The sequence below is a fragment of the Struthio camelus genome, chromosome Z, assembly GCF_040807025.1.
Source record: "Struthio camelus isolate bStrCam1 chromosome Z, bStrCam1.hap1, whole genome shotgun sequence".
NCBI classification, from domain to species: domain Eukaryota; kingdom Metazoa; phylum Chordata; class Aves; order Struthioniformes; family Struthionidae; genus Struthio; species Struthio camelus.
In genome coordinates, this window is record NC_090982.1 from 21,675,027 (window position 1) to 21,688,200 (window position 13,174).

General features: G+C 39.0%; 1 protein-coding gene across 41 annotated transcripts in view; it reads right to left on the reverse strand.

The window, feature by feature from the left end:
* Nucleotides 1-1,902: 1,902 nt before the first annotated feature.
* Nucleotides 1,903-13,174, reverse strand: part of MPDZ (multiple PDZ domain crumbs cell polarity complex component) — a 101,520-nt gene continuing 90,248 nt past the window's right edge. For 21 of the 41 annotated variants that reach the window (XM_068926879.1, XM_068926848.1, XM_068926883.1 and 18 more), the window contains 8 exons: nt 11,230-11,316; nt 9,636-9,735; nt 8,901-8,944; nt 7,721-7,843; nt 6,670-6,774; nt 6,301-6,413; nt 5,065-5,188; nt 1,903-4,213 (listed from right to left, as the gene is read on the reverse strand). In XM_068926879.1, the coding sequence (XP_068782980.1) occupies nt 4,067-4,213; nt 5,065-5,188; nt 6,301-6,413; nt 6,670-6,774; nt 7,721-7,843; nt 8,901-8,944; nt 9,636-9,735; nt 11,230-11,316 (843 nt within the window). In that variant the 3' untranslated portion in view covers nt 1,903-4,066. The remainder of the gene's footprint in view (nt 4,214-5,064; nt 5,189-6,300; nt 6,414-6,669; nt 6,775-7,720; nt 7,844-8,900; nt 8,945-9,635; nt 9,736-11,229; nt 11,317-13,174) is intronic. The other 20 variants (XM_068926884.1, XM_068926877.1, XM_068926872.1 and 17 more) reach the window with 5 other exon arrangements.

Consider the following 13,174-nt stretch of genomic DNA (forward strand, 5'->3'; position numbering starts at 1 on the left):
ACGACCTGCTGCTGCAACTTAATAAAAAATCTTGAGTTAAAAATTAATAATCCAGTTTGAAGAATTCCAGTAGCTTTGCCCAAGATGCAATTAGCTTTCAGGATTAGTATTACCTTCCTCTTCCCTACAAAGGGAGCAACATCCATGTTTTTCTCCATATTTCAAATGATTGCTTTCATTCAGAGTAGAAATCTTAATATTGTGGAAGATTTTACCACAGGAAAGAAGAAAACATACGGCAGAAGCTGATGAAGCTAAACCCACTCAGGCATCATCTCCTATTAGCAGGTATACTATTTTCAAGTATTTGAAACGTACCAGTGTAACGTCTATCACTGTCAGTACCTGCTTCTATCAGAATTTTTTTCCTGAAAATCAGTGGCACAAATTCACAAGCTAACCCATAACCCCGCAGTACTGGCTATGGAATAAAACGAATCCAGATTTACATAGCTGGGGAGGAAGATGCTGGGTCTGCAAGACAGAAAGGTACAAAAATATCTCGTGTATATACTGCAGGTCGTGAATGTGATAAGGACATAGTTTTAATAGCACTTGTAAAGGAAAGTTACAAATTTTAACTATTCTTGGCAGTTTCAAATGGTTTCAAGAAAAAGAGGGGGAAAACCACCAGCCTCTTTGCAATGTCTATTTCAGTTTGGAATAATGCTTCCTTTGCAAAACACTATTAAAAAGAGTCAGTTTTTCCATGTTATTTGCAGATTTCTGTCACCAAACTAAAAACCTCTTTTTGCCACTTGAGGACTTCGTCTATATATCGATATATTTAGGCAAGTCTCTGTCAGCGTCCACTTAATACACAGCGTCGTCTTCTCTTTCAAAAAAAGAGACTGTACCGGGTGAAGGGAAGGTGACCTTCAGTGGCTACGAATTTCCACCCTGTCTCCCAACAGGAAAATATCGTTACCATTGCTTCCATAAAGCTAACCAAGAAATGAAATCCAGCAGGGGAATCCCAGGAATCACTAGGAAAGCAGCTGCGCCAGTGATACCTCCAAAGTGCCCAGGAATGGAATATGTGTATACCCCCGAGCCAGCTGTCCTTCACTCCAGACCCACACTGAAAAAAAAGGTGACAGCCTCTTTTATTAACACCACTCTTAAGATAACTAATATTGAATTGAAAGAAAAGATCGGACAGCTAAAGAGATAGTAGTTTGATCGCATAAGATGCCAGGCCCTTCAGCTCTAGCCCCTGTCAAGTTAACACAGTCATATGAAAAACCACTACATACCCAAAAATGGGAGAACTTGGCAGAATCAGGGCCAGAGCACTTAGCATCTTGCAGGACTAACCCTGGCAACATGACAGTAACACTGAATACCTAATGACAAAGAAAACCAAACACCCAAAGTTCACAACATTTTTTAGATCTCAAGGTCCAGTCACGGCAGCCCGTAAGCAGCGGTCATGCAACACGGACATGCAATGCTTTCCACAGTGGGGCTGGGGGAGGCGAGGGTCCTGCACTGTACTCTGACACAGTGGCATGGCTCACAGCTAAAAGCAGAGGTCCAGGCTGCATGGCTCACTGTTATGATCTCTCATGCCACATCCCATGCCTTAAGGCACTGCCTTTTAAACGGTCTGGACCTCTGCTGTTTGTTCTGCCTGTTTTAAAAAAGCAAGTCAACTTCCTATTCATTCCTAGATAGCTTTGATACCTGGTCTCACGGATTTGCTAAGAGATTGGGAATAAAAACAAGAAAATCTTAAAATCCAAATAAAGCCATTTTTAGCAGATGCTTTAAGATCTACAGAAAGAATAACGCCATTAACTTTTTGTTATTAATTTAAAAAGAAATGTTGAATTGACCTTTCACAACAGAATGAACAATGTTAGCCTATCATTGAGGGGCAACCAGAAACACACCTGCAACTTTTTTCTTCATCACTGACAGTTTCATATTTATTCATTTAAATCCTCCATTTAGACACAACAGCAGTAATAAAATAACTGTACACTACTTCTGTTACAAATATAGATACCATTTGAAGTGACTTTACATACTCTAATGTAGGCATTTCTCACTCTAAGCCAGGAATAAGTACAGAAGACCAATTCATTACCAACAGCCTCTAGTAATGGTATCATCTGTTTTCTTTTGTCTTAACCTATCACAGTGTAACATCTAGAACAGTTAACGAGACAAAGCGGTTTTTTTTTTTTTTTTTAGTTAATCCACTTAGATCTAGCTAGCACTTTGCTAACACTATTTCACAGGCATTCCTAATACTGTTTTTATCTGCCACTAAAACGAATGCTAGTCTTCTGTGTTTTCCATACTCATATAATAATGGCCTGACCCATTTCCTACATTTTGAGTTCAGTAATTTATCTTAAATGACAGCTGACATGCTGGCCTTCTCGCTACAATGTTTTTGCTAATCAACACAAAGGGCCTTGCTGCTACAAGGATATATATGTACAGCATGCTAATTAGCTATCTGTCTTTCTCCTTCAAACATTTTAATGGAATTTTTCTGTAGGAAGGTAAATCATGGGCAAAATGTGCATTAGCTGCCAGATTCATAAAAGCTGAAGGGCTTCCTGCCAAAGCAGCAGGGGCAAAGCTAGGGGGCTCAGTGAGCAAGATTTGGGGAAAATATTTTAGTGAGGATCCCAACTTCTCAGGAAGCTGAGGACGTTGATAACATCTACTGATTGACCACAGTGCTGCCCAAAGAACAACCCTACGACTGCATCTTACTTACCAGACACTATCTTACATATTTTTATCAGATAAAATAATAATCCAAAAATCGTATCTGTGGCTCTAGATCCCCCTTTTCAGCTTGATTCCTGATGCTGACGCAGGAAGACCTTCCACCACTCTCTTGCTCACAGCCCCCCTCTGCTGCGAGGGGTCTCCAGCTCTCTGCCCACCTCCAGCTACTAGTTTTAGCCCTCCTCATTCAGGGACAGCTCTAGCTTCGCTGCTACTTACAGCTATAACACTAATTTCTTCCACCTTGGTTTAATGAATATCTGCAAGGCTCTCAACGTAGCAAAGGAAACCTGCCCTGAGTGGTTTCTTCATGGTTCTGCTTCAAGCAGCTCTCAGAAACTTCTGCGCCGAGACTGAATTCATCTTGCATGCTGGAAAAGGATAGCCTTCACTTGCACACATTTCACATTGGGAAGGTTACTTGCAGACCCACAGAGGCTAGCAAATACTACTGTGATAAAAGGAAAGTCTAAATCCTTCTAATACTGCAGTTGCTGGGCACACTCATTCACCAGGGACAGCTTCCACTGACGAACAGATTTTGCAACCCTGAGCACAATTCCCCTCCCTTTCAAACACCTCTGGTTTTCCCCCTGCCTGCTCCCCTCCTCAACCCACCAAACCTAAGGGAAACTAAAAAAAGAGTTTCCTTTTTTTTGAACACACCATTGACTTAGGAAACTGGAAAAAAGATACAAAAAATAATACAAAACAAACAGAAAACTCAAGTCTTCCTCCCAGCTCCTTCAATTTGGGTGCTATGAAATAATGCAAATAATCATCTAAATTACTGGATCGTTTAGCCTCCAGGTTACCTACTTTTCCTTCTCCTCCAAAACTTTCCTATTTTGTCAATAATTTCTTTCTCCAATAACCATATTTCTGTTGTTTGACTATTCTTGCCACTGCCATCCCCTTGTTGACTTGATGACTTCATTTTATCCAAATATTTCCCATATATTTCAAATATTCAAAGCCTCCGAGCAAAACATTCCACTCTTCCTGTGCGGTTATTAAATCAAACAATTTTTTTTTTTTGGTGGATCATAAGTGGTTATCATAATAGTACTAGGAAAAAATAGCCACGTCTTTACCATAGTTGTGAGACTATAGTACTCCATCCCAGTGCTTTGACACTAAGACAAATACTTCTATCATATACAAAAATAAGATTAAATGGTATTTTTCTTCAGTGAAGTAACACGGTCCTGTGAAGCTGGAAGAACGAGAAGGCTATATAAACATTTCCATCCTCTTTGCTATGCGGAATGTAAATAGTATGGTCTTGTTGACCCTACTCCTCTGGGCAGCTGGTTCACGACAAAACAGTTAGAGTGACTGTTCCTTTTGTCCTTTTTAAAATAGCAACCGCTTCCTCATGGGTCACCCCTTCTAAACTCTGCCCATTCACAGCAATGATTTGATCCCCCCTCTTCAGGCGTCCATCTTCTGCAGCTGCACCCTGCAATGATACAACACGTAATTGCAGACTCATGCATCTCTCTTTCTCCCTGCCATATTGACCTTTTGCTCTTAATATGATGGATTTGGTGCCCTTAAGCCTTTCTGGTTTTCTGTGACCCTGTGCTATTGACTACAGTCAATAGCAGCACAGTTTGTATGCTCTGCAGTATGCCCTGCCTTCTCTAAGTTGAATCACATGTAGAAGTTGTATCTATAAGACCTTCACACTCCTACAACCCTCCTGGTCTAACTAGTATGACTTTTAAGTTCCGGAATCGTAATAGTAAGTTTTTTCAAGACCTGACAAATTTTTCAGCAACCAGTATTAGAAATTTGGTAATCAAACCCAGCCCTGTACTTTGGCTTACCACAGAAGTCTGGGGTACTTGACTCCATTTTCACTGACTCAGAACTGTCTCCTAGGCAGTCCAAGCTATCAAATCCAGGCCAGGACCTGATCTTCCCCAAAAGCCAGGACTGAGCTCTACTATTTTGTCTTCACCTACCTTTCAGACCCTTAGTCAAAATAAATAAAAGAATCCCTTCTGCTACCTGAAGACTGTACGATCCCAACACAAGGTATGTGGCTATTTTTCAAAGTATGGACATAGCTCCAGCTTCTGAAAGTTGAAACAGATTCTGCCCTATACAATGTGGAAATTCTGAATCTTACCTCAACTGTAGCCTTCAAACAGCGCAAATACGTTTTGAACAGTACTTGCATTAGCAAAGGAAAGCAGTGATAAACCGTTAACAAGTTTGGCTTCAAAGGCCATGCTTTAAGAAATTGGCTGCTGAGAACGGACTAAAAAGTGGCTTAACTGAACAAATTTACGCTCAGTCACTTACCTTTGCAAATACTGTCTTCACATAAATGGGCAAATCTCCATGGGGACTGCCATATCCCCCCACAATACTAAAGCCTAGGCCGTCTGGTCCTCGATCCAGAGTAATGGTCTTGTACTGAGGAGGTCTAAAAAAAAGAAAGAACAGCACTTCTGCATTCTCTTAATTTAAGATTAAACATGTAGAATATTCAACATGATACATTTTTCCTTTCAAGTTAAACAATACATTTTGCTTTCCACTGTAACTACAAACATCTTAATTGCAATGTAAGGGACATCTTAGCTCATGTAAAATACTAATTCTGTCCAATGCTGTCATTTAGCCGGTTATTTCACACGAACTCCTTTCACACCTTTTCCGCCCAGCTCACAGCACAGTTACTGCTGGCCAGGTTCCTTTAGCAGTGCTCACTAGCCGCATACAGGGGCAATACCAGTATCTCAGACCTCAAAGAACAGACGATCCATAAAAAACAATTACTTCAAATATCCCGTAACTTGTAACACTTCCTAAAAGAAGTCTAAAAATAGCCACAGTAGCTATTTTGCAAGGTATTAATTGCTCCTCTCCTCCTCTGATATATGTCTGTATATTTGTATATTTGTGTTATTACAGACCATTTACAGGCATAATATATTTCCATAAACATGCTTTGACTGCAAGAACCTCTTAGAGTTCTATTTTCTAAGGTATGTTTGTGTGACTAAAGAACCCCATTCTCTCTTTTCCTATTCCTGAAAGAAAAATGCCTCAGATTTATCACAGAGTTTGAGGCAAAATTTGCTGAGCAACAGCAAGAGCTGTGCCTTGCAGAATACCAGACGATGTCAGTTACAAGTTACACGTTTCTGATGGTCTGGTGCTAGAAAGCACAGTGTGGAAACACAGGTACCGCTCTGGCTAGGACTTTGATATTGAGGTTGGAGAACAATCATATTGGGTGAAACAGTCAATCTCAGCTACGAAGGCACAGCACAAGGAAGAGGCTGTATTTCTGGAGAAGAAATCAAATCACGTTATAACTCTACAGAGGGGCAAAAAAGCAGCACAGCGAATTGTATCACGAAAAAAATGCAAAACCGGACGGGTGACCTAGGAGTGCCATGTATACCAAGTGTGTCAGTCATGATTAAGTTAAACAATTAATTCGTAATCTGTTAGAATTTGTAAGTATTTTAGGTGGGGTCCCACTGAAAATAACAGGCAACATGGGTTGCATATCAGACAGTCACTCACCCTAAATCATCCTGAAAAATGCTGGTCGAAGTTAGCCCTGTAAATGAAAGACTGGATGTAGGTGGATCCTGCTGCTGGCCCGTTATGACACTCACGTCCCCTCCAGCTACAACCTAGGAACAGAGATCATACACCGGTAGAATGAGAATGCTGATCCTCAGACAACTCATTGCAGCAGGCGGCAAAACGATGTTCAGAAAATTACAGTTATCATAACTTGACTCATTTCTTACACAAAAAAGACAATTTGCTAAAATTCTGGGGGGGAAAAGTACGCATTGCGAACCCACTGCCTCTCCTACATTTTCTTGCAAATAAAGAATTTTCTTTCCACAACGAATATTGCACACATCACTGAATTTTTTTTACCTGCAACTCAACAGTGCCCGAAGCATTCTTCAAGAGACTAACGGCTTGGGAGTGGGTCATGCCCTCGGTAGACGTTCCACAGATGCTAACAATCCTGTCCCCAACCTGCAGAAGGAAAAGTTAGTTACACAGCGTTACTTGTTACTTTTCTTAAACAATATCAGATCTGAATACATGGATTTAGCTGGTTTTTATCAGCAGTGTAAGACATGAAGAAAGAAGTTAGCAGTTGTTCACGGTGTATTTTCTCTCTAAGGCACAAAGTCTTTGAGCCACAGTATAAGGTGATACACAGGTATAAAATTTGATGTCATAATTATAAAATTATATTAGTTTAGTGTAATTTATTCTTTTCAGTTTAAAAAAACTAATGATTCTTTACTGAATTTATCCTAATATTTGAGAAACATAAGAGTATGTAGAAAACAGAAGTCCAGTTTGTCCATCACTTGAAGACAGACAGACAGGCTGAAGCAGCAGACACAGGCTGAAGCAGCAGATTAATCAGATTAATCAGAGATTACGTGTTCAAACTCATCTTGAAATGATCCCTTCATTTCCCACGCAGTATGACTCAAATTCAGTAACAAAAAAGCAAACCGGCCTCTGGTATAGATTGAATATAGTACACATTTAAGTGCTGTGTTAGATAAAACAGCAATTCACCTCCCATTTTAACTCTATCTCTGTCCTAAAACAGTCAAGTATGGAAAACATGAAATATAGAACAGAGCACCTACGTGCAGCTGCAGGACTTACCACCATGCTAATCATTGGAGCTTATTTACAGAACCTATTGTCCTGAACCCAGCCTCCTACTTTGGATTCTGAAAACCTTACTAGCTCTGAGATCTGACATTGCTCTAGGACTTCTTTCCCATGCTAATACCTTTTACAAATTACCCTTCAGCACACCACCAACCTGAGTTACTGTACTGTCAACCTAAACAGCAAAAATTGTTGTTACAGTCAGAAGCACTCATATACCATCTTTTGATAATCTTGTGCATTTCCAGTGCAATCTTCACAAACCCCTTAACAATTAACTTACTCTGAGTTTCTGAGTCTGCGCTGCAACTCCATTTGGATGCATCATGGCAATAAAAATAGGGACATCTCCAAGAGGACTCCCTACACCTCCAGCAATGCTCACGCCAAGTGAGTCTGCAGGGCCCTGTTATAATCATGAAAAAGAATTAGATCTGTCTGAGAAGAAAAATATATGAATAGAATCTGTAGGCTCAACTCAAAAAAATTCCAAATTCCCTATCCCCTATCTTCCAAAAATCACAATGCTTATGTCTCAAGCTACTGAAGTTAATGAATTTTGCTCCTACTGGGAAAGCAGAAAGAGCACAAAATATTTTCTTTTCCTATCAGCTGCAGGTGAAAATTTGCTAACACAAGTCAGCCGCAGATCCATAAAGTATAGAGAGCAACAATAAAGGGACAGATTAGATTACGTGATCTTTATTAACAACCCCCTATCATGAACCACCCAAAGATTAGAACTAACCTTTATGCTCCCCCTAGTGTCTCACGGTTGAAGTACAAAAATAGTCATTATTTTATTACAGTGCAATACTCCACTACCTATGAACAAAAGCCACCATCATAAAGTGGAATTACTGGCAAATTCTGCTTTGAGAAGAGAATTTCTAAATATAAGCTACGTAATCAAAGAAACTAGATGACACAAAGCCAAATAAATACATTTTGGACAACTAGAAACAATCTCTGACTTAAATCTTCTGCTCCTGAAAATGAGTAAGTCAATTGAATGTCCCTGTTGAAAACCTGCTGAGAATCAAAACGAGTCTCCTAATTCACACATCAATTATTTTTTGAATCAATAGCACAGAAAAAAACAGCTCTTGTACAGGTACCTAAAAGGTACGCAATGAGAAAAATACGGAATCTAAAGCAATGAGCTTGCAACCCTAATACAGTTCCTTTGGCTTCACTAAAACTGAGTCCGGATTTAACCTAATCTGAGATCACCGAAACAAAGCCTGCTTAGCTCTTTCCCTTCACTTTCAAAACAGGTCACAAAATATGATGGCATGAGTCACAGTGATTTTACACAAGAACATAAGCACTAGGGGTCACACAGTTTTGACCTGAAGTGACTAAAAGGCTCACATTTCTAACCTTATGTAAACAAATCTATTTACAATACTTACAGAACATGTTCATGATAGATACCATTTAATATTTATATTGCAGCTTACCTTTTTTATTTCAACTGCTCTCAATCCCTGTATTTCAGAAGCTGCTGTCAAATAAATTCCAAAAATACAAGTTAAACTAGTCTTTTAAGGAAGCTTTTCCATGAAAGCCATCCAAACCACTATGATGAGTCTAACTTTTGCTAGCTTATTACAGACACATGTAGATGTTTTAAACAGATTTTGGAAGTGGCTGTCATTACATTAACAGAATTGAAATACTTCTAGGATGGATGAAAAAAGGTCATTCATTTATTCGCTCAATTTAAATAACTTCTGGAAAAAGACTGCCAAGAATGCGCAAATAAAACAGAAAAACTACTTCAAGCAAAACTTGGGTTGAGAGTAACTTCGTTTTAAATTTGAGCACCAGAAAACAAACCCACATCTATCCTAATATGCAGTAATCTATCCTAATAACTACACAGTAATAGCAACTGGCCACAGATTTCCATGCATGATACAGCTCAACTGAAGACATATTTAGATTAAAGAGAAATTTCTGGTTCAACTTACATTCTCACCATCTAAACTGCTGGTGTGACAAGCTGCTGGTTTCTTCTATAAAAGGCTATTTAAAAGTAAATAACATGTACAATAACCATCCCCACCGTATTTTAAAGACTAAGGAATTACTTTCAGACCCACAGCACACAATGACAATGTTTCAGACTAAGCAAACGATCTCAGCTACAAATTCACAGGTATCAAACAGTGAAAGCAGCAAAGGAATCTTACTGGTGGTATTCTTCTTCAGACCACTTTCGAAGACCTCAGGTGCACTGGAACCAGAAACTGGGAAACTGAACGATGAGAGGCTGCCACTTCCTTCACTGACCTAAATATAGTGTTACACTGGGATTAGACAGCAGCCTCAGATTCCCAATTTGCTAGAAAGTGAAACTATAATCTCCCATCTTCAGCTATTTTACTATGTTTTCTGTGCCCAGTTAAAAGCTGACACACTACACCTCCACTTATTTTTAGGGCATTCTAGAAGGCTCTTTGTTTAAAATATGTCATTAGACCAACAGAGGTTGGATGGCTAAATGCCCACCCAAGACTCTGAAGTTCTGCTTCTGAGGGTCAGATTGTGACCTTCGTTTTGCACCTTCCAGCACTTTGAAAGGATTTTCTGGCACAAAAGTTAGCCACAATTACCAAGGTAGGAACAGAATACAGAAGACAGACAAATAAAACATTTATGTGTTCTCATGTGCACTCCTGCATTCCCCCAGGCACTCCATCAACTACCAGATTCTCCATCGATCTACACGTGCACAATTTCCAGAAAGAATTTTGGTACGCTCAGGAATCAATTTAAAGAAACAATGTGGCTCACGCTGTGTCTAATTCATTGACTGTGGTATTGATTCTTCGAAACACTCATCATTGTGAGCTTTTTCTAATTTAACAGTGCGGATTAAGACCCTACAGAGCCTACATCTTTTCATCTTGATTGCCATTACCCTTTTTGAAGAGAATCTAACGTTTCAGCCCTTATCCAGTCTTAACCCGTTTAACTTGAAACTCCAGAAGGAAAAGGTCTCTTTGCTTAATTATGACTGGAGATAGATAGATAAATTATTTAAGTTTATCTTCACCCCTCTACGATCTGCCTACCCAGTTTACAACCAGAGCAGTTCTAAGGTGGGTTGTGAGCTCTTCAGAAATACAGCTCCTACTGGAAACCCTGGGACTTGCATCAGCAGAGAACCACAACGTGAGCTGCTCTATCGCATCAAGGACACAGTCAGATGCAGAAACTGATGGAAGTTCATAACACTAATTGCCTAATGACAATCCAATTGTCTAATGACAATTAGACTTGAACATTGTTCAAGTTTATTGGAGAAGCCTGGTTAAAGGGTGCAAGTTTGCTGCTTTTGGTGACTAAGACTGCGGTAAAAATACGAAGGCAGGGGAGAAGTTCACTTAGTTTTCGGAAGCAACATTCCCTTACAGCAGAGGCACTTGTAAAGCAACCAAGAGTCTTAAAGCCCAGTCCAAGTTCTGCTGATATCCATGAGAATCAGAGTTCTCTCCACTTCCCAGGATGCAGCCTTAAAAATCATACTTAGGCAACACAGCAAAACCACTTCTGGAAAAATTTTTTGGCTGCATCATGTCTTTAACAGATACAGTATGCGAAAGTGAATGTATATAATGGCTACCGGAAAGCTGTGAAGTACATAAAAGCTCCTACATTTATCCATCTTGGATCGGGTAGGTGGAAAATCATTGTCATCACAAAAATCAGTTCTTTTTATTTGCTTTCATTATTTAACCACATTTGATTTCTTCCAAACTAAACAGTTTTACAGTTACAAACCTGGCTGCTCTGGGATGTTCTCCTCTCAGAATGGAACGGACCAGCTTTTATTCTTCCGACCTCTAGTCTTACTGTACCTAATGAACACTAAAGAACCAGTAATTTATAATGTGTCTCTTCTAACTACAGGAGTCCCATTAAAGCATATTTCAATATTTAAGTCACTTATTAGATGACGGAAGAAGAAAAATTATGGGTAGAAGGGAAAATACAGGCCTAACAACCCTGCAATGAGCACCGAGTTCACGGCAGGATCAGAGCCATACCAGCTAGGTGCAGCGTCATAGTCAATGCAGAGAGGGTATATTCTGGATTAACCAATATTACAATACAGTCATGAAAACTATGGAGGAGCCTACTTCTGTTGCCTTTCACTTAAATGGGAGAAGTATTGACTTCTAAAGCGTAATGTCAATATATATTTTCAAGATACCATTTTTTAAAGATTATTAGAAGTGGGGCATCTTCAATGCAATCACTAAAAACAGTATAAAAACTCAAAGTATATCAACCGTTATTTCTGTTCAAATAGCTGAGAGCATGTTATTTAAACCGGTAGTTAGCCATCTTAGCCCTGTTATTGAAACTACCAGTTACTCCGGGGCTACACCAACATAAGTAATCAGTTTTTGAGTAGGAGGTTTTCCAAACATCCACCTGTAGTTTAACTGCCCTTTTTATACCTGATTCCCAGCAGGAAGTTCAGCGAGACGAATTGTTTGCACATTGGCAAATCCTTCCATTACTCTTTGAGACTTTAATTATAGGATTAAGTATTTACATGGCTGCATGAAATTAGTATCTCAGAAGAAAATTCACCATGGAATCAAGTATTTAGAAACCAAGACATTGAGTTGATTTTGGAAACAGACAGATACGTAATTATCACAAACCACATTTAAAAATCTGGACTTCTGAAATAATACAAGGAGTTAGAAGTGTCAAAACAAGAACAACTATCTGCAATATATTCAAATACAGAAATGTCAACGTTTTATTACTATTTTGCTTTTCCTTCTTTCTTCCACTGGGCAGTTGTTAATATGGACTCCGTTATCCATGCAGCCAAACAACGTAATATTACAGAAGTTTGTATGTATTTATCATGCTTTAGTTGTATTAAGCTAAGAAGGGGTCATGCTTTTATCAGAAAATTCACAGTAAGAAACAGACCAATATATCAAAATCAAGCCATTTAAATAACATTTCCATACCTTGTAACTAGCATAACCAGTTATTGTTCTCTTAGGGATGACACTAAGAAGAGATTTATTACCAAATCGTTCCTTATGTTTTCAAATAATGTTGACTTCTTTTATATTCTGGGACAGATCTCATCAGGGCTCAGTCCAAAGCAGTCTTTCCTACTGCTATGCACTGACTCATATCAGACTATATGGACCGTTCTTGTCCAAAATGGAAAGCTCAGGAGGCAGTTTACGTACGTAAATTTTTCACATCCTCACATAAAATGCAAACCCACAAACGAGACCAAAGAGTCATTATACGTGAAACTGGGAGGTAATACTATCCAACTGAACTTGTGAATAAATCAATTCATATTCAATTTTATTTAAGACTTCCTTTCTCTTCCCCAAATCTCACATTTGATAAATCATCAAGTCAAATGAGAGAAAAGAACGATAAGCTTTTCACACGTTGTAGGGATATTTAAAAATAAAAACTGCAAGAACAGGAAGAATTTTAAGCCTGAGGACACTTTCTGGTGGACTCACACTAGCTAAAATACATTTGGATGTTCCAAAGACTCTAGGTAACTTTCCGAAACAATTTATTTCAGCTAACACAATATATTTCAGGAAATTCAAGACAATGCTCTCCTAGATCTTACTCTTGTGGATGAAAACAGAACTGACCCCTGAATTAAAAATGGTGACTACCTACATGTGAGAGATCAGGCCTCACTACATTTACACTTCATGAA